Raw genomic sequence first — 26,049 nt, forward strand, 5'->3', positions numbered from 1 at the left:
AAATAATGATAAAACATAATCAACAGGAAGATTCTTCGGAAGCATGCAATCATGCAAAATAACAACTGACTCCATTTGAATGACTGAGTTTGTACATAAGAGGTAACGACTCATGTTGCCTAGCAGCGGGAAAACCTACCTCCTCCAGTATAAAGTAGTGTATGCACAGTCTTACTCTCCCTCTCTCCAATGTTCACATCTATTTTCCTTTGCAATGTGTCTTGCGTATCATGAGGCAGGAGGTGTTTTCCTTCCCTATATAGACAATAGAAGTGACTCAGTTTCTCTGCAGCAGCTTCCGTGTTCTGACTGTGTGTAGTGCAATTTTCCTGCCCGCTGTATAAAATAAAAAAATTATCATTTCCCTTTTACTGCTATAAACTGAAATGTTGTGTTCCTATCTAAAACAAACAAGAGGACCATGATGGTCCTGAATCGCTCACCTCTTCCCACATGACCCAGTTTTAGGTATGACGTCGTTTTTCTATTATTTGACATAGTGACCTAGTTTTTGAGCTCATGTGACCCAGTTTTTAACTTGACCTAGATATTATCAAGATAAAAATTCTGACCAATTTTCATGAAGATCCATCGAAAAATATAGTCTCTAGAGAGGTCACAAGGTTTTTTCTATTATTTGACCTATTGACCTAGTTTTCGAAGGTACGTGACCCTGTTTTGAACTTTACCTAGATAACATCAAGGTGAACACTCTCACTAATTTTCATGAAGATCTCATGAAAAATATGGCCTCTAGAGAGGTCACAAAGTTTTTCTATTTTTATACCTACTGGCCTAGTTTTTGACCGCACGTGACCCAGTTTCGAAACTGACCTAGATATTATCAAGATGAACATTCAGACCAACTTTCATACAGATCCCATGAAAAGTATGGCCTCTAGAGAGGTCACAAGGTTTTTTTATTATTTGACCTACTGACCTAGTTTTTTAAGGTACGTGACCCAGTTTCAAACCTGACCTAGATATCATCAAGGTGAACATTCTGACCAATTTTTATGAAGATCCATTGAAAAACATGGCCTCCAGAGAGGTCACAAGGTTTTTCTATTTTTAGACCTACTGACCTAGTTTTTGACCGCACATGACCCTGTTTCGAACCTGACCTAGATATCATCAAGATGAACATTCAGACCAATTTTCATACAGATCTCATGAAAAATATGGCCTTTAGAAAGGTCACAAGGTTTTTCTATTATTTGACCTACTGACTTAGTTTTTGATGGCACGTGACCCACTTTCGAATTTGACCTAGATATCATCAAGATGAACATTCAGACCAACTTTCATATAGGTCCCATGAAATATATGGCCTCTAGAGAGGTCACAAGGTTTTTCTATTTTTAGACCTACTGGCCTAGTTTTTGACCGCACGTGACCCAGTTTTGAAAACTACCTAGATATCATCAAGATGAACATTCAGACCAAATTTCATACAGATCTCATGAAAAATATGGCCTTTAGAGAGGTCACAAGGATTTTCTATTATTTGACCTACTGACCTTGTTTTTGATGGCACGTGACCCAGTTCGAACTTGACCTAGATATCAAGGTGAACGTTCTGACCGATTTTCATGAAGATCTTGTGAAATATATGGCCTCTAGAGAGGTCACAAGGTTTTTCTATTTTTAGACCAACTGACCTAGTTTTTGAAGGCACGTGACCCAGTTTCGAACTTGACCTAGATATCATCAAGTTGAACATTCTGACCAATTTTCATGAAGATCTTGTGAAATATATGGCCTCTAGAGAGGTCACAAGGTTTTTCTATTTCTAGACCTACTGACCTAGTTTTTGACGGCACGTGACCCACTTTCAAACTTGACCTAGATATCATCAAGATGAACATTTTGACCAATTTTCATAAAGATCCTTTGAAAAATGTGACCTCTAGAGTGGTCACAAGCAAAAGTTTACGGACGCACGGACGCACACACGCACGGACGGACGACGGACACCGCGCGATCACAAAAGCTCACCTTGTCACTTTGTGACAGGTGAGCTAAAAACATTTTGAGGAGCCTACAAACTTTACATTCAAAATTCTTCAGCCCTTAGTCTTTCTTGTAACACATTTACTGAAAGTAACTTAAAATAACTACACTTTTTTAAATGTATTGAATATCTTAGCAAATATTTTGCCTTGTAAGAATACATTTACATGTTCTGTATGTCTTCATGCAATCATTCTTTCTCTATAATGTAGACCAATAAATGTTTTGTGAGAAAAAATACAATAATTAAACCTGTCAGTAAACACCTTCACCATTACTACAAAACCCTAAATGTGCACCCAGTTCAATTAATTTATGTAAATGACAAATCGAAGGCTTAGTGCCAAACTGGTCTATCTTCATATAGAAATAGAAGCAGATAGATTAGTTTTGCTCAAAACCCTCGAAGTGTGTACAATTTATTTATGACACAGTAATATTGAAACAAGAGCACCGCCTTGCGGGTGCTGACGCTCATCTGATTTTTTTTGTATAATAGAAATATTGTCCTAACATGATTTTCTAAGTCTAAAAAGGGCCATCACTCTTGCAAAAAGCAGGATAGAGTTATGTTTCTTGATGTACAGTGTCCACTTATGATGGTGAAAAACTGTTGCAAGTTTTAAAGCAATAGCTTTGATAGTTTATGAGAAAAGTTGACTTAAACATAATATTCAACCAAGAAAATGATTTTTCTAAGTCCAAAAGGGGCAATAATTATTGCAAAAAGCAGGATGGAGTTATGTTGCTTGCTGTACAGGGTCAGCTTATGATGGTGAACAAGAGTTGCAAGTTTTAAAGCAACAGCTTTGATAGTTTAAGAGAAAAAGTTGACCTAAACAAAAATCTTAACCAAGAAATCTGATATTTTCTAAGTCCAAAAGGGGCCATAAATCTTGCAAAAAGCAGGATGGAGTTATGTTTCTTGCTGTACAGGGTCAGCTTATGATGGTGAACAAGTGTTGCAAGTTTTAAAGGAATAGCTTTGATAGTTTAGGATAAAAGCTGACCTAAACATAAAACTTAACCAAGAAAACTGATTTTCTAAGTCCAAAAGGGGCAATAATTCTTGCAAAAAGCAAGATGGAGTTATGTTTCTTGATGTACAGGGTCTGCTTATGATGGTGAACAAGTATTCCAAGTTTCAAAGCAAAAGCTTTGATAGTTTAGGAGAAAAGTTGACCTAAACATAAAACTTAACCAAGAAATCTGATATTTTCTAAGTACAAAAGGGGCCAAAATCTTGCAAAAAGCAAGATGGAGTTATGTTTCTTGCTATACAGGGTCAGCTTATGATGGTGAACAAGTATTCCAAGTTTCAAAGCAATAGCTTTGATAGTTTAGGAGAAAAGCTGACCTAAACATAAAACTTTACCAGGCAACGCCGACGCAGACGCCGACGCCGACGCCGACGCCGACAACCGCTCAAGTGATGACAATAACTCATCATTTTTTTTCAAAAAATCAGATGAGCTAAAAAGACACTCAACAGCAGCACAATGTTTCATACTAGTAAGCAGTTAAAGACCTGCTACATGTATATTATTCCTGTTCTAGTGAGTTTCAAGCTTACGTTCTCAAAAGGTAGCTTTTGAATTTATTTCCTTTCCTTTTTTCATGATTTACCTCCTTTATGTCTGAGCATATAAAATGTACTAAATGTAACTAAGAGAACAAAGGGAGCGGTGGTCTAGTCGTTAAGGTGGGTTCGAGCCCCACTGCGGTCACAACTAGGACTTCTCATATGACACGAGTACTGGTTTCGCCAGGAAGCAGACTTGAGAGGGGTTCCAATAAGCTTGAAGCATTTATCACAATCGAGCTAAACTCAGATCCATCAGCTAAAAAGGAAGAAAAGGCTGTAAGTCTTATGTGGAGCTTTGTTCACAGATATAGTGCATAACGAAGGCTGAAAGGAAAACTATTGTAACTCCTCTCTTAATGCAAGTGACGACAGTTTTCCGTTTAACCCTCTACATAAACGTACATTGTACTTCTAAACTACCTTGCAATTATGGCATCAATTAGCAATGTGTTCTGTATAGCGTGCTGAACCATCATCACATCTTTCATTGCTTCTGCAACAACCTTCCCTGCCCACATCTCTCTGATCACCATATACCACCAGTTACGTTCTTCCTTCAAAAAAGCTGTGAAAGGACTGGTTCCTTTTCCTAAGACAAAGATCGAATGACATCTATTTTTCAAACTCTGATAACTGAGAAAACTTTTAAAATTAGTGGGTATGAACTTTTGTGGTTTTGGCCAATGGGGCTATTTTACAGGTTTGATGGGGATTTTAGTTGATTTTACTTGTTTATTGATTAAAGTCTGATTTTACTACAAAATACACAAAAATTCGTTTCAAACGCATATAACTGATTTTATAGTTTACATTTCATACATAGATACTGATTATTTTAACTTATTTTTAAAGAAATATTGAGAAAATTATCGCTTCTTATGTATGATTATTTTAACAATGCAAGGAGTCTGTTTCTTGCATTTCTGACTAAAACTCATGCTGAAGATATGAAAAATGGCACTATTAGTTTTCTCACTTTGCGACCAGCATTAAAATTGTACTTCTGGAACTGATCAACTCATCTTTCAGTGCAATGTGACTCGAACCCACATCTGTGTGGGGCAAGTGATTTGAAATCAGCGGCCTTAACCACTCAGCTACAGAGACCCCCTCCAAACACTTGTATCTCACTACAAAATTCCAGGTAGGTAGGTGGTTAGTTAGAATATTATTTAACTTGGCACTCACTCTGTTCGTATCATGATTGTGTAAATTTATTTGTTAACTGCATACGTGTATAATGAAAATCTCATTCATTTATTTGAGTTCAATGTCTTTTTAAACATTTTTTTCAGTCATATAAATAATAATGTTTACTTGTAGCAGAAAGCACAATGCCCAACTTTATAGTGCTGCCTCCCATCTAGTCACATTATAATGACACCGGGTTGACTAGTCCTAGCACTATCTTTTTAATGCTGAGCGCCAAGCGAGGAAGCTACTAGTACCATTTTCCAAGTCTTGGGAATGAGGCAAAATGGCACTGGTATCTTCCTCACTTGACGCTTAGCATTATTTAAGAAGACAGTGCTAGGACTCGTCAACCCGATGTGATTATAATGGGATCAAAACCATGACCTCTTGCAATTAAACCGGGCGCTCTACCATCGAGTTTCAAATAAACATACCTTTCCTGTGAATCTTGAGAGTTTGAACCCTACTGAACAAGCTGCTGTATTCTGACTGCTCTAGATCCCTGATTTCTCTAAGCTTCACTATTTCTTTGTACTGATTTGAAACGTCACTCAGAAAAAATAACCTAAATGCAAGTGCAGTTCAAACATGAGATAATACATCTATAGCTGCAGCAATCAACATTAGTTACTAGATTATCAGTAACAGCATAGTTCAATATTGCAACAAAATATTTAATGTTAAATCACATTAACTTAAAAAACTTTTTCAAAGCAACTAAAAAAATGCAAAACATTTTGTCAAATCAGTTGCTCTTGGTATCACTTTTCGCATTCTACTACAGTCATTGTTTACTAAATATTGTAAAAAAAAAAAAATTACACTTTAAAGAATTAAGATGATGTTGGATCCCAATTTTAACCCAGAAAGTGGCAAAATTCATCAAGACCTCAAGCAAAATCATATACAGTTTTGTGTCTATTCCACTAAAAGCACCTTTTATCAGTAAGTCCTATCCTTCCAAGACCAAAGTCTGTTTTAATCAGCGTCGAGACCTTCAGTATTGTCTCCTCTTCCAACAGTATATTTTCACCCAGCTTGACTTGGCTGCACTGAATCTGATTGTCCTCCCAGCAACAAGCAAATATCTGGAACGTCATCTGCTCAATCACTGTCAACGTGTAAGAAATAAAGTTATCATAATATTGAATTTCCTCTTTTTAAAAAGCATTAGGATTTTCGATTCTCTAATAACAGCTTTGGTCAAATGTAGAGCTGTCTGCAAGACAGCCAATGCTCGCCAATTTGAATTAGGAATATTACCCTAAATGTTAAAATATCTAAAGAGTTTCCATCCAGTACCTGCATTAGTTGTGGCTTCATAAATGGACTTTTCAAAAACTTTCACAATAACATAGTAAGCATTAATTAAATAGATTTCCCAGCAACAGTTTTGTAAAACAGTTTTGTAAAACTGTTGAAACATCTTTTTTCAACATTATGGTTTACACCATATTGTTACAATGGTAGAAACATATTTTTGGCCATAAAACTTACACAATTAAAAGATAATTTTAACCACTTCCACCCTCAGAGTATATCAGAATGACAAAGCTAATATATGGAGCCCAACTGCACCAAAAACCTGTTACATGTTAAGATCAGTCTCAACTATATTAACATTTACTCTGCTAAATTCCTAAAATTGACTGTTCTATCATTCACTTTGGGAACAAACTCTTCTCTCTCATGTATACAGAAAATATACTGACTGAATAGCGATCAGTGCAGATCATAATCAGCCTACACAGTTATGCAGGCTGATCTTGGTCTGCACTAGTAGTAAAGGCAGAATCACTTGCCGCCAGCAGTTAAACATGTTTGGTGTCATTACAAAGGTTAAACATTCTAAGTTCCTTTAATTTAAAATTAATCTTACCAGATGTAGAAGTCATCTTTTCTTGTGTCAGAGCTTCAAACAATAACTGAATTGTCCTGTAGTCATTTGACATTTGCTTCAGTGAGACAATCTCCTCAAACTTTATATAGTCTGGAAAGAAATAATAAAATGAGCTAAACCATAAGAAAACCAACATAATGCATTTGCAACCAGCATGGATCAAGACCAGCATGTGCATATGTGCAGTCCGTCAGGATAACTGTTTCTCTAAGTGCACTAGGCTTCGAAAGCGAACAGCACGGATACACAGGCTAGTCTGGATCCTCTGCTGGTTGCATATGCACTATTTAATGGTCATACCATGGTGCGGATCAAATTACTTTAAACATTACAATAAAAATTTGAGTGAAACAATTTGAGAAAAGCTTTTTGTTCATATTCAATGTTCACATTTTAAACTTTACCCTGACAGAAATATACTGGGATGATTTACATAGGCTGCCCAGAGTAGACCTTACAATTCTCAATGCATTTAAGTGTCCTTCGGAGTACTGAAGTGTACTCTAGACTAAATCAATGTTGTGCAATATATGTAGCATAGTGTTCTGTATTCCACTCTAGTGTCACAGTCTTATCATCTAAACTAAATCAAACTTCAAAATGACAAAATCACTCAAAGCATTTTTTTCGAGCTAACAGTTATAATTTTTTTAAGTGGAAAAGAAGTATACTTAAGTCAGAATCAGGAATTTCTACAGGATCCATTCTGATTCTTTGACGTTCTCCCTCACGACCTTTGGTGTCTTCTATACAATCAAGTATAACTTCATGTCCTCTAAGGTTCTTAAATTTTGTATTCTCTTCTTCTGTAAGTCTGTTATACAGGTCAGAAAGAACCCTGAAAAATATTGTCTTTATTTAAATAAAATCATGCAGTCATCAGGTTTAAAATACCTGTATCAATATAGACTTAAGTCTTTAAGACTGAAAATGTTAGAGGAAGTCACATGAAAAGACATTCTATTTTGTGCAGTTACACATCTAAATTATCTATACCCGAAGTTTCACAGAAATACCATACAGCAGGTATCTTCTAATGGCCAATCAAATTGAGTTTGTCACTGAATACAAGTATCTAAGCAATGAGGGAAAGTAATAATTAATATTCAATTTAAAGAAAAAGAACATTGTATCAAATGCAAAGTAAATTAAAAAAGCTGTTATTTGACATCCAAGAGAGAAAAGACTTTTGAGAAAAGTGGTAAGGTTTGGGGCTTTTTTACTACAGATTTCTCAACAAAATTGATCCTTGCCAATTTACAACTTCGCAAAGGATGCTTTTATTTACTGATAGTAACAACAGGTGATTACAGAGCTGATTTACCGAACCAACTGGGCATAAACTTTTTATAATTATCATAAAGAAAGATCATATCTACAACTTACAACTAATTATATAATATATATTGCATACTTCTTCAGAAAATATGTTGTTAGTAACACTTCATTTCTGGGACACCAAATAATCAATTTCAACATACTTAGCAGGTAAAATTCTGATGTTAGTGATGGATAGATCAATAAAATCTTGCATGGCTGCCATGTTATCGTTGTCAGCACAGTAGAACAATGCCCGTAGATACTGTAGTGACGTGTTATCATCATAGTCATCAGAATGCTTAAAATAAAAAGGTGATCTGTATTGCATACAGTAATTTTAATTGACTGAAATAAACAACTTATGTTAGTATCTTAAAATGCATGTATAGTAGGTATGTAAACATCTTTTGTCTGTATTAAAGAACAACTTGCATTAACAGACCACCAAAGACGATAACAAGAGCTCTTTAAACACAAATTGTCCCCTTTATGCATTCAGTAATTGCACAAGGAACAGAAATTGTTACTTAACCTACCTATTAAGTTTTGTGATCCTAGGCCTAAGCACTCTTGAGTTATCATCCAAACATGTTTAAACTGTCCCTGGTCAGTGTGACTTTGACCTTTGACCTCAAAATCAACAGAGGTCAGCTGCTGGATATAGTCGACCTCTCTATTAAGTATTGTGATTTTAGGCTAAAGTGTTCTCAAGTTATTATCTGGAAACGGTTTCACTATTCTGAATTACTGTGTCCTTGACTATTGGCTTACTGACCTCAAAATCAATAGAAGTCATCTGCTGGTTATGACAACTTTCAAGATTCTAGGCCTAAGCATTCTAGAGTTATCATCCGGAAACCAAAAAACTATAACTCTAACATTTTCAGTCTTAAAGACTCAATGTGACCTTGACCTTTGACCTACTGATCTCAAAATGTACAGGAGTCTTCTGCAGGTCATGACCAACCTCCCTCATGATCCTGGGCCCAAGTGTTCTTGATTAGTCCTCTGGAAACTGTGTAACTGTTCCTTGTCACTGTGACCTTGACCTTTGACCTACTGATCTCAACATCAATAGGGGTCATCTGCTGGTCAAGATCAACCATCCTATCAATGTTCATGATCCTCTGCCAAAGCGTTCTTGAGTTATCATCTTGAAACCGTTAAACTGTTCCTTGTCACTGTGACCTTAACCTTTGGCCTACTGACCTAAAAAATCAATAGCGGTCATCTGCTCGTAATGACCAACCTCCAAATCAAGTTTATGATCCTAGGTCCAAGCGTTCTGTAGTTATCATACGGAAACTGTTTAACTGTTCCTTGTCACTTTTACCTTGACCTTTGATCTATTGATCTCAAAATCATTAGGGGTCATCTGCTGGTTATGACTAACCATCCTATCAAATTTTATGATCTTATGCCCAAGTTTTCTTGAGTTATCTTCCGGAAACAGATTGGTCTACACACTGACTGACCCTATAAGCCGGCTGACTGACCAACTGACCGACATCGTCCTACACAACAATATGCCCTCCTTTTTCAAAGAGGGGGCATCCAAAACAATCATTGTTTTGTTGTCTGAAACTTTTACTACTACTGTGTAAGCATTTTTTTGGTGTTTGTGCATGAGTATGTAATATGCATGTGTATGAACATGGTGTTTATGCATGTCTTTGAACATGGTGTCTATGCATGTGCATGATCGTGGTGTTTTAAAATATGCATGTGTATGAACGTGGTGTTTAGGCATGTGTATCAATATGGTGTTTATGCATGTGTATTAATGTTGTGTTTATGCATGTGTATTAATGTTGTTTGTTTGTTTGTTTTGGGTTTAACGCCGTTTTTCAACAGTATTTCAGTCATGTAACGGTGGGCAGTTAACCTAACCAGTATTCCTGGATTCTGAACCAGTACAAACCTGTTCTCCGCAAGTAACTGCCAACTTCCCCACATGAATAATCAGAGGTGGAGGACTAATGATTTCAGACACAGTATTAATGTTGTGCTTATGCATGTGTATAAATGTTGTGTTTATGCATGTGTATAAATGTTGTGTTTAGGCATGTGTATGAATGTGGTGTTTAGGCATGTGTTTGATTGTGGTGTTTAGGCATGTGTATCAATATGGTGTTTATGCATGTGTATAAATGTTGTGTTTATGCATGTGTATTAATGTTGTGCTTATGCATGTGTATAGATGTTGTGTTTATGCATGTGTATAAATGTTGTGCTTATGCATGTGTATAAATCTTGTGTTTATGCATGTTTATAAATGTTGTGTTTATGCATGTGTATAAACATTGTGTTTAGGCATGTGTATCAATATTGTGTTTATGCATGTGCATAAATGTTGTGTTTTATGCGTGTGTATAAATGTTGTGTTTATGCATGTGTAGAAATGTTGTGTTTATGCATGTGTATAAACGTTGTGTTTAGACATGTGTATCAATATGGTGTTTATGCATGTGTATAAATGTTGTGTTTATGCATGTGTATTAATGTTGTGCTTATGCATGTGTATAAATGTTGTGTTTATGCATGTGTAAAAACGTTGTGTTTAGGCATGTGTATGAACTTCTCGGTTAAACCAATAAAAATGCTAGATATTGGAACCATTGATCCCTGAATTTATCTTCACCTGCCATGTTTAACTGCACCTTACCTTCAATGTTAAACAAACACTATAACAGTAAGCATTATAATGATCTAAACCTGCATGAAATAAGATAAAACAACTTTCCAATACACTTACTTCCATTGCCTTTGTGATCTGCAGTATAGTATTCTTCACGTGAATCTTTAAGTCTGTGATATCCTTCAGACAGAGAACTGTGGTTCCCCTTTTATCAGATGGAACAATCTGCGACAACGTGTACCTTCTTGGCCTATTTGAACTGTAGATTTGAAAGAAGAAGTTTGAAAATTGTCAAACAAGAATAGTCCATTTTTCCAAAGCAGACTTAAATGGTAACACATGCCACAAAATATGACAGTTTAACTTTTTATAGCTTTTAGAGCCATTGGTGCCACAAGCTTTTTTCTAGCAAAAGAAAAAGAAGGCCTACATTTTTTCTGAAAATAGCTATCCATCCATTCTTAGTCTAACTATTTACAAGTCCTTAGTAATCTACTGAAAATTATGGTGATCCACCTTTTCTGTTATATGACAGGAAGACAAACAAATCGGTAGGAAAAAAAAGCAATGAAATATGATGCATTTTCTTCATATGGGGCAGAATTCATTTTTCAATTGCCTGTAATTTTTGAGTTTCTGCTTGATACATTTTTTGTAATATTTTCAATTATTCTGATGATCTGAAAAACAGATGAGGGGCAAAACCAGAGGTCTCCCTAGGGTATTATAACACACACACACACACACACACAAAATGCATGAAAGAATATGGTAACATATAAGCTAATATAATAAGTTACCATAAAATCCGTGTTAAAAGCCATTTCCATTAGTCTAATAAGAAAATGGTCACACATGATAAGTGAAAAAAAAGTCATACTGACTTGAAGGTGGAGCCAAAACCATGTACTGACATTCAGCAGTGAAGTAACATTTTGATGTCAAAACAAGGTGATGTTTTACCCATCCTTAGACCAAAACATTGGAAAATATACCAGCCATTGCATATGTTTGTATTTTCCTAAAATAACGACTTCCCTAGAAGACAGTCACTATATATCAATGTTTGCCATAGTATTTATATGCAAACATTAAGTATATTTGCTGTTGATCAGTATGGAACCCAAGGGCATTTCCGATATGAATCAAGATATAAAAGCATTGGGAAGGCAATGTCTACCTCTTCTGATACAACAACTGGAGACATGTATATACATGTACTTACTACGCAGAACTGTTCAACGAAGATCTTAAACTCGAATGACCAAATCCCCTACTTTTCATCTCAAGGTCTGACCAATAGTCTGTTTTTTCCTTCATACGTTCCTCAAGAAATACTTTGAACATGTCTGTCAGAAACACCTTTACACAGACAGAAATGAAACAAAAAAGCATGAATAATTATATAAAAGGTACCTGAAAATAAAATACTAACCATCAGATTTATACATCACTGGTTCCAACATAGGCACTCCTGACTTTACACTTCTATGTAATCAAACTCACACATTTTCATCCTATTCTATTTTATATCATATGAAACTAGCTTAATAAAGCATGTTTTTTCTTTACAAACACTTTTCAAATTGGCAAACACTTTTCAAAGGTGTACTCCACATTTAGTAATGACTTATTAATAATTGGACCATATTTTTTTTGATGGGTTAAAGGTAGTTCTGCATATTCAAATTGAAAAGTTTTCTACATGTAGAATTTGATAAAACTGATTTTTCAAAATACTTAGGATATAAATTCACCAAATAAAAATGGAAGGGTCATGCTTTTTTTTTTTGTTTTGTTTTGGGTTTAACCCCGTTTTTCAACAGTATTTCAGTCATGTAACAGCGGGCAGTTAACCTAACCAGTGTTCCTGGATTCTGTACCAGTACAAACCCGTTCTCCGCAAGTAACTGCCAACTTCCCCACATGAAGCAGAGGTAGAGGACTAATGATTTCAGACACAATGTCGTTTATCAAATAGTCACGGAGAACATACGCCCAGCCCAAGGATCGAACTCACGACCCTCTGATCCGTAGACCGACGCTCTACCTACTGAGCTAAGCGGGCGGGTGGAAGGGCCGGGTGCTTGATTGTTTGCTAGACTGATTTGATCGAAAAAAACTGGATCCCATGCAATGTTTCTATAATGGGATCCATGGGAAAATCACAGCTTTCAGAACTTTTTTCGTGAACAGAACTTTTTCTACAATGTAGATTTTAATGAAACTTATCATAGTTGTAAATAAACATAAATTTTGGCCTATATGTTGGTGAAATAAAAGGTATAGGTCCATGTGCTTATTTTTAGATATCTGACAATGATTAAAGTGACTTTGAAGCCTTTAGCTACATTGGCGAATGGCAGAGGAGGCCCTGCTAATTGCAACAAGAGTGCCAGAATGTCACAATATACGCCCGTCACAGCAAATTTCTTTACTCTAGCACCTGTATTTGCAAATGGAATTTTAATTTTGTGGTTGTTTAGTAATCATTGTAAGTCTTTTGTTTTTCTAAGTCCACAAAAAAACTCCTAACTAGGTAAAGATACCTTAAAATACACCTAAAATTTGAAAGTAACATCTTTGTTGTACCACAGAAAAGTGGTCTTGTTTTTTCCCTACGGTCAATTATAAAAAAGTTACGATATAAGTTATTTATAGTAACAACTAAGGGAAGGTAATCTTTAAAAAAAAAAAAAAAAAAACAATCCAAAAAAAAATTGTAAGTCCACACAAAAATCTTTACCAGGTAGAGACTGGTCAAAATACACCTCATAATTGGATGTAGCATGCATGTTGTACTACAGAAAAGTGGTCTCGATTTTTCCCTACGACTAGTAATGAAAAAGTTACAATATAAGCTATTTATAGTAACAACAAAGGGAAGTAATTCTAAAAAGGGAACTGCGCATGACACTTCGTCTCATGATGGTGTATAATTGTGCTAAGTTACATCAAAATCCCTCAATGCATGAAGAAGAAATGCTTCGGACAAAGTCATTCTTGTATCTGACCTTTGGCCTCTAAGTGTGACCTTGACCTTAGACCTAGGGACCTGGTTCTTGCGCATGACACTCCGTCTCGTGGTGGTGAACATTTGTGCCAAATTATATCAAAATCCCTCTACGCATGAAGAAGAAGTGCTCCGGACAAGGTTTTCATTTTTGTATCCTTTGACCTCTAAGTGTGACCTTGACCTTAGACCTAGGGACCTGGTTCTTGCGCATGACACTCCGCCTCGTGGTGGTGAACATTTGTGCCAAGTTATATCAAAATCCCTCTATGCATGAAGAAGATATGCTCCGGACAAAGTTTTCTTTCTTGTGTCCTTTGACCTCTAAGTGTGACCTTGACCTTAGACCTAGGGACCTGGTTCTTGCGCATGACACTCCGTCTCATGATGATGAACAACTGTGCCAACTTTCATCAAAATCCCTCCATGCATGAAGAAGATATGCTCCGGACAAAGTCATTCTTGAATTTGACCTTTGACCTCTAAGTGTGACCTTGACCTTAGACATAGGGACCTGGTTCTTGCGCATGACACTCCGTCTCATGATGGTGAACAACTGTGCCAAGTTTCATCAAAATCCCTCCATGCATGTAGAAGATATGCTCCGGACAAAGGCTGTGAAGGCCGCCCGCCCACCCGCCCGCCAGGGGCGTTCCCATAATACGTCCCGTTTTTCAAACGGGCGTATAAAAACCTGTTATAAATGGGGTGAAAATGTCACACTTTCTTTAATTTATACGGAACCGGGGCATACTCTTCTAGGGTGAGGCAATTACTGAAGTTGATGATGAGGAATTAGAAACAATTAAACTTACACGCTGGTAGAAGTCTCTGTCTGTTGCATGTTCTTTCAGAAACTTCCACTTGTCAAAATGATTGTGATCAAATCGAAGCTTGTAAACAACATCTCTGCAAATAGAGAATTGGAAATTACAAGTTTGACAGATTTCTCTTCATACGCCATTTTTAACCTTTACCCTGCTAAATTTCTAAAATGGACTGGTCCATTATTCCATTTGGGCAATACCATTTACTATTTAAAGGGGTGTTTGCTGAAAAATTACTGATTGAATAGCGAACTTTGAAGACCATGATCATGACCATGCAGGCTGATCTTTGTTTGCACTGGTTGCATAGGCAGAAACTTATGCCACCAGTAGGCTAAAGGTTAAGAAAAAAGTCACACTTAAATTGCTCTTCTTATTACAACAGACTAAATTTGTCATTTGGGAATTGAACCACTAGCCCTCAAAATATGCACATCAAAAAAAAAGGTATCATTTACCAATCACTTAAGACAATTTGTCACAGAGGAAGTTTGAACTGGGTGGGAAATTGCGCAACAAAATTCAATAATGAAACCTTAACACCAGTAGCCTGATATGCAATGTAACAATAATCATTCTTTATGCTTCTGACAGAACAAGCTTCATTTTAATATATTTTTTTGTCCACCAAACTGAAAGCTTAAATGTCCTTGAGCAATCCAGATATCTTTTCTACTTTTACAAAAAGTTTTACAAATACTTGTCTGAAGTCTTTTTTACCTATCTTTATGCTTAGTTTCAATGCAATATATCAACCCAAATACAGTTATTGAGAAGACAATGTTTTTTCTATTTTTAGTAATGGTGACCTTAACTAAATTAAATCCTATGCAAATGCAGCTTTTCCTATTTTAGTAAAGTGACCCTGACCATGCTGAATTCATATGCAGTCCCAACCGTGGTCCTACTGTAAGCCATCTATAATATGCCAAGATTCTTTAAGTACCTCAATCAAACCTAAAGTTACTGAGTGGATAAGATGATATGTCACCCATCCATCCACCTGCCAGTCTAACGATTTAACTAACATAAATAACCAGGTTTTCATTTTGAAAACCTGTTTCAAAGTTTAACAATGCACACAACCAATAATGATTGCTCAGAAAAGAATATACTTTACAACTTCAGTGAAGCAGAATTTAAAGCAGTACATTGTTTAGGTATTACTGAGTTATTTATAAATTGGTAGGCAGCTTATCATTTTAACAGAAACATTAAACATAAACTGCAACCATAATTTTACCACTTAAATAACTACTGTCAAATCATTAATATTCGTGGGGGACTAATTTTCGTGGATTTTGTGGTTGAGTCAATCCAAGAAATTTAATCCCAACAAACAAGTAAAATCCCCATTCTCTTTATATTCAAAATTTGTAATCCACGAATTCATTTCCCCACGAAATTGCAATTTTCACCAAAACCACGAAATTTCATGTCCACGAAATTAAATGAGTTCACAGTATTAGTTTTGTTGGAAAGATCCTCACCTAAATAAGTTGACCATGAGTTCTAGACAGGTATCTGTAATGTACTTATTCTGGGCAAGGACTTTTTTCTTTCTGTCTTCTCTCATCTGCTCTATGTTGTAGCTAAATGGTCTGAAATCAAAAGATTATACTAGAGCTGCTTTTGAGAAAAGCTCATGTCTTCCACAACTGCCTAATCATCTGAATAGTAGTATATGCGTCAACAATGCACCCAAGACCTCAACTGCCTAATCATCTAAATAGTAGTATATATGTCATTTATGCACCATCTGAATAATAGCAGATTTGGCTAGTTATCGAATTTGCCTGAGGACTTATTGGCAAACACATTTTGTTCAAGTTTGGTGAAGATCAGATGAGAAATGTTCGACTTAAGAGTGCAAAAAACAAGATTTGTGACAAATGGACTGACACACACACAGACAGACATACTGACAGGAGTAAATCAATAAAACTAAAAATATGTAAGAGTTATCAATGGGTCAGCAAGTATTACAGTCTTTTTAATACTAGTGTTAGGAATCAGAAAAAAATTCACGTTGATTAATCAGATAAAAATAAACTGACTGCTACTTTTTTTCATTTTTGTTACCTTTTATTATAAGTCATTTTAAATGCACACCAATCAGCTTAATTTTGTATTGTAATCTAATTGTAATCTAAGACATCAGGATGCATCACAATGAAATAATGAAAAGGACCATTAAAATAATTAATTGTATTTTAATCTTTATAATCTAAAATAAACATGTTTCTACACGTCTTTTCAATTTTTATTTTTTTTGATTTAACGTCGCACAGACACACATGATAGGTCATATGGCGATCCAGATTTAATGGTGGAGGAAGACCCCAGGGTAGAACCACCGACCTTCTGTAAGCCAGCTGGATGGCTTCCTCACATGAAAAATTCAACGCCCCAAGTGAGGCTCGAACCTACATCGATGAGAGGCAAGTGATTTGAAGTCAGCGACCTTAACCACTCAGCAACGGAGGCCCCCTTTTCAATTTTTAATGATTTGCTTGCCACCCTCTTCTGTCAAACTTTGAATTGAAACCATGATTACCATAGCAGAAATGACATAACTTAGAAAATAAGTGCTCACACTAATAAGTTTGTTCAGACATAAGAAAGCTACGGTCTGTTTTTTAATATCACTGCAATCTGATTTGCATTGAAGCAATGCTGAAACAGGCTAAAATGGTAAACAAGGATGTCATCACAGCTTGGACAAACAAATTGTTTTAATTAACAGACACTGAAATTACTTGTTCATGATTTGAGCCGTGCCATGAGAAAATCAACATAGTGGGTCTGCGACCAGCACGGATCCAGACCAGCCTGCGCATCCGAGCAGTCTGGTCAGGATCCATGCTGTTCGCTTTTAAAGCCTATTGGAATTGGAGAGACTGTTAGCGAACAGCACGGATCCTGACCAGACTGCGCGAATGCGCAGGCTGGTCTGGATCCATGCTGGTCGCAAAGCCACAATGTTGCTTTTCTCATGGCATGGCTCATTTGTTGATTTCATGATAAATAAGCACATCACAGGGAAATACCTGATAGTGTCAAGAAGATCAAATTGCAGCTTCAGATGAGACCATTTGTTTTTAAATACTGTTGCCATTTCGGAGGGTAGGTTTGGTACAGAAGATGTAGGTGGGTATCCGTTCTGCTTTACGTGTGTAGCTTGACAATCTTGTTCCGGAATAAATACTGTGCCTTCATCAATATCTACCAAAATAAGACCTTCCACCTAAAATATACAAAAAACAGTCTACAAAATATTTTCTAAAAACTTACCACACAAAAATAATAATTAACCTAACCAGTATTCCTGTACCAGTAGAAACCTGTTCTCTGCAAGTAACTGCCACATTTTTTACATGAATCAGAGGTAGAGGATGAATGATTTCAGACACAATGTCTTTTATCAAGTTGTCACAGAGAACAGACACCTTGCTCAGGAATTGAACTCACAGCCCTGCAACCCGTAGATCTGCACTCTCCAAACTGAACTATGCCGGGCAGGCTCAAAATAAATAAACCACTGATTATTTGAGGTCAAAAGAGTATTATTAGGCAAAATGTTTAATTTGACCAAAATGCGTATCAGAGATATGGGACTTGATGCTATCACCTAGTTTTATAACCCTGAGGACACAATTCAATATCTGCATTAGTTTTGGAGACAGTAATTTGAGGTTGGTAACTGACCTAGAAAAAAAGACAAAAATATGTTTCAAAGTTATATGCCTTTAAATGATAGCTATATGTACTTGCATGCAAAACTTTAAGGTGTGATGCTGTCACCAACTCCAGAGTGAGTAGAATAGCTCTGACTATTCTTCAAACAGCCGAACTAAAAATCACTTGCCCCTCATCAACCTGAACGAGGGTTTGAGCCTTTCTTTGGCTGTAGAATTCTTCATGTGAGGAAGCCATCTAGCTGACTTACAGAAGGTTCGTGGTTCTACCCAGGTGCCTTCTCATGATGAAAAAATGCCCATGAAAAGCTAGAAAATTGTCATATGACCTATAATTGTACCAGTATGATTTTAAACCCAACAAAAAAAATCATGCTTACATAATTTTACACAGTCAAACTTCATTTGCTTGTAAATTTAAACAACACCCTTCACTCAAACATATCGGCAGGTCCCAGCAAAATCCTTGTATAATGTATATTGTTTGACGACTTGACCTACCAATAATTAACTTGAACCAATTCTGTTGGTCCCGTGTTCAAGTTAATGAAGTTCGACTGTAAATGTAACTTAAGTACTAGTGTACGATGTATTTTAATGGAGTTACCTGTTCAACTTCCTCTTTATGTCTAGAATGTACTCCATACATAAAGGTGCCAGGAGATTCTAAATACCCTAATGCTGAGGACGGGAGAATCGTTGAGTAGGTAAATCTCCACTTGAATGGTAGGACTAGGTTCATCACAGACTGAAATAATGAATACATGCAGCCATCATCACACTCGGAAATTCACGTGCAAATATGTAATTTCCGAATTCTACTTCGGCACTCTTCCACCATTACTGTAGCTACTTTTCATACCAGCCGGGATATGCCAATATCGCATAGTATGGGGAAAACGTAATGAAACAGAAATTACCAATTACAATTTTGGGTCCACTACCTTAATGATTGATTTTTCAAACTGCTTGTAATATTAGGTTTCTTATCCAGGAAATAAAAAATCCTTGCTCATTAGTCTATGTAACAAGATAAACTTGACACCATTTTCAAACCTATATATAAAAACCCTAGGTCAACAAAACAAGAGATCACAGAGTGATCTTGACGCCCACCAATGTGCCATTTTTGAGTGTTCCAAATTTCAAGACTTCTTGACTAGCTCAAGGTCAAATTTCATTTCTGTACACAACACTGTGCATGTGGTCCAAATTCAAAAGCTGTAGCTTGAGAAATGTGAAAGTAGGTCACTAGGTCAATGTCAAGGTCAAAGTTTGTTTCGATACACAATCCTATGCAAGTGGTCTAAATTTGAAGCCTGTAGCTACAGAGATGTGAAAGTAGGTCACTAGGTCAATCTTAAGGTCAAAGTTCATTTCGGTACACAAAACTATGCAAGTGGTCCAAATTTGAAGGCTGTAGCTTGAGCAATGTAAAAGTAGGTCACTAGGTCAAAATCGAGGTCAAACTAGAGATGCTTTTGAGAAAAGCGCATGTCTCCCACAACTGCCCCTATGAAAAATGTTAGTTTCTCTAGATGTTTTAGACGAATGGATCCAATTAGATGGTCTGGATGAGTGGATCCAATCAGTAATTCAAGGGCCATAAATCAAAAGTGCCTGGGCGGATTTGGCTAGTTATCGAACTTGGGTAAGGTCTTATGGCCAAACACATTTTGTTCAAGTTTGGTGAAGATCGGAGAAATGTTCGACTTAGAGAGCGGACAAGAGTAAACAGACAGATTTTTTCGGTAATTCAAGGGCCGTAACTCTAAAATGCCTGGACCGATTTGGCTAGTTATCGAACCTGGCCGAGGTCTCATGGTCAAACATATTTTGTTCAAGTTTGGTGAAGATCGGATGAGAAATGTTCGACTTAGAGTGCGGACAAGAGTAAAAAGGCCGATTTTTCGATAATTCAAGGGCCGTAACTCCAAAATTCCTGGACCGATTTGGCTAGTTATCGAACTTGGCCGAGGTCTCATGGTCAAACACATTTTGTTCAAGTTTGGTGAAGATCGGATGAGAAATGTTTGATTTAGAGTGCGGACATGAGTAAAAAGGCCAATTTTTCGATAATTCAAGGGCCGTAACTCCAAAATGCCTTGACCAATTTGGCTAGTTATCGAACTTGGCTGGGGTCTAATGGTCAAACACATTTTGTTCAAGTTTGGTGAAGATCAGATGAGAAATGTTTGATTAAGAGTGCGGACATGAGTAAAAACGCCAATTTTTCGACAATTCAAGGGCCGTAACTCCAAAATGCCGATCGGATGAGAAATGTTCGACTTAGAGTGCGGAAAAGAGTAAAAAGGCCGATTTTTCGATAATTCAAAGGCCGTAACTCCAAAATTCCTGGACCGATTTGGCTAAGTATCGAACCTGGCCGAGGTCTCATGGTCAAACACATTTTGTTTACGTTTGGTGAAGATTGGATGAGAAATATTCGAATTAGAGTGCGGACAAGAGTAAAAAGATCGATTTTTGGTAATTCAAGGGCCATAACTCCAAGAAGCCTGGAACGATTTGACTAGTTATCGAACTTGGCCGAGGTCTTATGGTCAAACACATTTTGTTCAAGTTTGGTAAAAATCGGATGAGAAATGTTTGACTTAAGAGTGTGGACAAGCTTTGTGACAGACACACACACAGACACACGGACACACAGACAGACTCGAGTAAATCAATACGTCTCCCACACCACTGTGTGGTGGGAGACATAATTTTATTTCGGAATATAAAACTATGCATGTGGTCCAAATTTGAAGCCTGTACCTTCAAAAATGTGAAAGTACGTCACTAGGTCAATGTAAAGGTCAAAGTTCATTTCGGTACACAAAACTAAGCATGTGGTCCAAATTTGAAGGCTATAGCTTGAGAAATGTAAAAGTAGGTCACTAGGTCAAAATCAAGGCCAAATTTTATTTCGGAATACAAAACTATGCATGTGGTCCAAATTTGAAGCCTGTACCTTAAAAATGTGAAAGTAGGTCACTAGGTCAATGTCAAGGTCAAAGTTCATTTCGGTACACAAAACTATGCAAAAGGTCCAAATTTGAAGGCTGTAGCTTGAGAAATGTAAAAGTAGGTCACTAGGTCAAAATCAAGGTCAAATTTTATTTTGAAACACGGAACTATGCATATGGTCCAAATTTGATGCCTGTACCTTCAAAAATGTGAAAGTAGGTCACTAGGTCGATGTGAAGGTCAAAGTTGTTTTCGGTACAAAAAACTATGCAGGCGGTCCAAATTTGAAGGCTGTAGCTTGAGAAATGTGAAAGTAGGTCACTAGGTCAAAATCAATGTCAAATTTCATTTTGAAACACGGAACTATGCATATGGTCCAAATTTGATGCCTGTACCTTCAAAAATGTGAAAGTAGGTCACTAGGTCAAAATCAAGGTCAAAGTTTTTTCCAGTGCACAAAACTATGCATGTGGTCCAAATTTGAAGGCTGTAGCTACAGAAATGTGAAAGTAGGTCACTAGGTCAAAATCAAGGTCAACTCATGTCAAGGTTCATCTTGCCACTCAAAATTATACAAGTGGTCCAAATTTGAAGGCTGTAGCTACAGAATGTAAAAGTAAGTCACTAGGTCAAAATCAAGGTCAACTCATGTCAAGGTTCATCTTGCCACTCAAAAATATACATGTGGTCCAAATTTGAATGTTGTAGTTATTGACAAGAACATTTTAAAAGCTTTTCCCTATATAAGTCTATATGAACCATGTGACCCCCCAGGGCGTGGCCATTTTTGACCCTAGGGGGATAATTTGAACAAACTTGGTAAAGAACCACTAGATGATGCTACGTTACAAGTATCAAAGCCTTAGGCTTTGTGGTTTGGACAGGAAGATTTTCAAAGTTTTTCCTTATATAAGTCTATGTAAACCATATGACCCCCAGGGCGGGGCCATAGTTGACCCTAGGGGTATAATTTGAACAATCTTAGTTGAAGACCACCAGATGATGTCACATACAAAATATCAAAGCCCTAGGCCCTGTGGTTTTGGACAAGAGGTTATTCAAAGTTTTTCCCTATATAAGTCTATACAAACCATGTGACCCCCAGGGCGGGGCCATATTTGACCCCGAGAGAAATAATTTGAATCATCTTGGTAGAGAACCACTAGATGATGCTTCAAACCAAATATCAAAGCCCTAGGCTCTGTGGTTTTGGACAAGAAGGTTTTCAAAGTTTTTCCCTATATAAATCTATGTAAAATATAGAAATAAACAAAGGGCCATAACTCACTCATAAATTGTTGAACCAGTCTGATTTTCAGGGGGACACAACCAGGGTACCTATACATCATTCTGACAAAGTTTGGTCAAAATCCCCCTATTAGTTTCTGAGGAGATGCGATAACGAGAAATTGTTAACGGACGGACGGACGGATGGACGGAATGACGGACGGACGGACCACGAACGCAGAGTGATTTTAAAAATAAATTGTGATACAGGTGTACAATTATGTTTACCTTAACAGATTTTGTTACACAAGTAAACCCTTGCAGATTGACAAAATGGGTGACCATATATAACAGAAATAATTCAGCAATAGTTCAGTGACTTGTTTAAAATTCCTGCAAAATCGGAATGAAAGTGTCCCATAATATTCAAATATAAAATAAGTGAAACAAAGATCCAAATGTACTGAGGCTATTTATATATCTTTTCAACCTTCACACTGAAAAGATGAAATGAAAACTTACCTCCATAATTAGTGTAAGAAGAGCATAATTTGATGACAGGAATACTATTCTCTCCTCCACTAGCACACAGGAGAGTATTCTCAGGAACTCTTCAGCATTGAAACACAGAAAAGTCAAATGCAGCTGAAGATCTATCACAGGTTTATCAGGATGGGTGGGGGGCATCAATGTCACATTTAAGTTGTACAATCTGAAATTCTAGAGACAAAACAATGTTGTTAGCAATGAGGTTTTTTTTTTCTGTTTGTTTCTGCATATAAATCATATTGTGCAATCATAAATACCCTAGTGAAAATGGACATCTGGAATACCACTGGAACATCAACTGGAATTCCATCTCAGTTCCACTGGTATTTTTCAACGGAATAGTGTTGGTATTCCACTGGAATAGCGATTATTTTCCAGTGGAATTCAATTGGAATACCAGTGGAATCCCACCAAAATACCGTTGAAAAATACCAGTGGAATTCCACCAGCATACCAGTGGAATACCACCAGAATACCACTGGAATTCCACCAGAATACCTGTGGAATTCCACCAGATACCAGTGGAATTCCACCAGAATACCAGTGGAATTCCACTTAGAATACCAGTGGTATACCATCAAGATTCCAGTGGAATTCCACTTAAAATACCAGGGGTATACCATCAAGATTCCAGTTGAATTCCATCAAGTTTCCAGTGGAATTCCATTTGAAATACTAGTGGTATACCATCAAGATTCCAGTAGAATTCCATCAGGTTTCCAGTCGAATTCCACTTAAAATGCCAGTGGTATACCATCAAGACTCCAGAAGAATCCCATCAAGTTTCCAGTGGAATTCCATCTGAATACAAGCAGAATATCATCTCAATACCAGTGAAATGCTGATGACTCCCACCCCTAAAGGCAGTGGAAATCCTTTTTGTTCTAGTTAAAGTACATCCACAACTCTCACCTGGAAGAATTCTAATGGAAAATAAATGGTATTTCAATGAAAAAAAATGGTACTTTAATGATATCTAATGAAAATCAATGGTAAATCAATGAATATAAATAGTACTAATGATATCTAATGAAATTCAATGGTAAAAAATGCACTGCATGGACAGCATTTTTCCCACTGCAGCTGGCGGGCATTCAAGGGACACTGGACAGATGACGATTCTGACAGATGGCCCTTTCTGTCAGTGGATATTCATTTATCATGTGACTTAAATCCTTGCGTTAGGTAAATATATATCTTGCAATGTTGCTTTTAATTGGATGTTGGTGTCATCATCATGTGTAAAATAGGAGATGTGCAAGTTTACATCATGATAAAGACTCGTGCTAGTTTTTATCAATTTATATCAAATACATTATGAGCCAGGTGAGTCACTAGGTGAAAATGTACATTTTGTCACTATTTTAGGGGCCATAGCTCTAGAAATAGGTGATGGCCACGAAACGTAGGAGGTGCCCGGAAGTTCATATCATGTTATAGACTCATGCAAGGTTTCATTAATCTATATGAAATTCTTTTTGAGGTAGATGCATCATCACAAGATGAAAATGTGCATTTTTCACTATTTCAGGGGCCATAACTCTGGAATTTGGGAGTGAGGTGCATTGCCAGCTGGAAAATAGAAATAGGAGGTGCACAAGGTCATATCATAATAATTTAGACATCAATTTATATCAAATACTTTTTTAGCTTGGTGCGTCACAAGGTGAAAATTTGCTTTTTTGACTATTTCAGGGGCCATAACTCTAGAAATAGGGAGCAGAGACAGACGAAAAATAGGAGGTGCACACGTTCATATCATGTTAAAGACTTATGCAATATTTCATCAATTTTTATTAAATACTTTTTGAGCTAGGCGCGTCACATTTTTTTTTCCTACACACATACACACAAACGGATGGACGTACAGATGCATGGACGACACTAGACTAAAATTATATGCCCCCACCACTCATAGTGGGGGCACAAAAACACATATCTTGACAAAGTAAGAAGCATGGAAATCAAGAACTGATCAAAATATTTACATGTATAAGAATAAAAGTCATGAAAACCAATGACAAAAATATGACTGCATCTGACTAGAATTATATGAATAAAAGAAACAGAAAAAACATCACATTTTATAATTGATTTAAACTTCTTTTGTTTTCAACATATATAAGGCACTTACTGTAGCTGATACCATGCTATTCACATAAATCTGGTCCAGAATTTCAAACTGTATAAAAACCATCATTTTTCCGCCAAAACTGGTGCTATATTTTATTCACAAATCATGAAATTCAGTTAAGTGGAATTCACTCGTACTGGTATTCCAAATTCAAATTCCAGTGGAATTCCACCTGTACTGGTATTTCAAATTCAAATTCCAGTGGAGTTCCACCTCTACTGGTATTTCAAATTCCAGTTCCAGTGGTATATTTGGTAATTCCACTGGTATTACAGTAACATAGCAGATTCCAGTGGAATTTATGTAGCATTCCACTGGAATTCCATTGATTTTTTCACTAGGGTATTCATAGGGGACTTATTATCATAGATTTTGTGGCTGCTTCAATTTGCAATGTTAAATCCAAACAAACAAATAAAATTCCAATTCATATTATCTTTCATTAAAATTCATGTTGTTTTGTCTTTAAGTACAAATTTTCATACATACAAAATTTAATAATTTTATTGTTGTTCAATGCAAATTATTACAAATTATGAATGTTCTCTCAGAAAACTACCAAAAAATATTACTTTGAAGAAAAAAATCTGTATGTTCTCTATAAATACTACAGCTCGAGCCCAAGCTCCTCTAAGTTAAATAGCATGATTCTGGATAAATGAAAGAAAACATCATACCACAGCTAGATTTCCAGCAGGGGGCACAGGGGTATGCGTAATTACATTAGCATATTCCTTGAGAAATGTTGTCATCTCTTCAGGGTCCTTTTCAATATATGATAACATACTGAAATATAGCCATAAGGCATTGTTAGAACAAATAGGTATTTAATTAAATGCATTCTTCTATGGCATCGTTTATATATCTTAAACAATGTTATGTTCAAATTTATAATGTACCAAGCAATTTCAAAAATCCTTCAATGCATTAACCAGAATTTTTAACTCCCATGAGTCACTGAGAATGAAATCCCACTAGGTCCTG

General features: G+C 36.5%; 1 protein-coding gene across 7 annotated transcripts in view; it reads right to left on the minus strand.

Annotated features, from left to right (window-relative positions):
* Positions 1-26,049, minus strand: part of LOC123540106 (DENN domain-containing protein 3-like) — an 83,736-nt gene that overhangs the window by 19,836 nt on the left and 37,851 nt on the right. For all 7 annotated transcript variants that reach the window (XM_053526292.1, XM_053526293.1, XM_053526294.1 and 4 more), the window contains 15 exons: positions 25,743-25,851; positions 22,905-23,102; positions 18,796-18,936; positions 17,541-17,737; positions 15,981-16,091; positions 14,479-14,572; positions 11,876-12,012; positions 10,768-10,909; positions 8,174-8,310; positions 7,364-7,530; positions 6,672-6,782; positions 5,729-5,903; positions 5,227-5,357; positions 4,019-4,187; positions 140-336 (listed from right to left, as the gene is read on the minus strand). In XM_053526292.1, the coding sequence (XP_053382267.1) occupies positions 140-336; positions 4,019-4,187; positions 5,227-5,357; positions 5,729-5,903; positions 6,672-6,782; positions 7,364-7,530; positions 8,174-8,310; positions 10,768-10,909; positions 11,876-12,012; positions 14,479-14,572; positions 15,981-16,091; positions 17,541-17,737; positions 18,796-18,936; positions 22,905-23,102; positions 25,743-25,851 (2,216 nt within the window). The remainder of the gene's footprint in view (positions 1-139; positions 337-4,018; positions 4,188-5,226; positions 5,358-5,728; positions 5,904-6,671; positions 6,783-7,363; positions 7,531-8,173; positions 8,311-10,767; positions 10,910-11,875; positions 12,013-14,478; positions 14,573-15,980; positions 16,092-17,540; positions 17,738-18,795; positions 18,937-22,904; positions 23,103-25,742; positions 25,852-26,049) is intronic.

This window comes from Mercenaria mercenaria, chromosome 16 (assembly GCF_021730395.1).
Source record: "Mercenaria mercenaria strain notata chromosome 16, MADL_Memer_1, whole genome shotgun sequence".
NCBI classification, from domain to species: domain Eukaryota; kingdom Metazoa; phylum Mollusca; class Bivalvia; order Venerida; family Veneridae; genus Mercenaria; species Mercenaria mercenaria.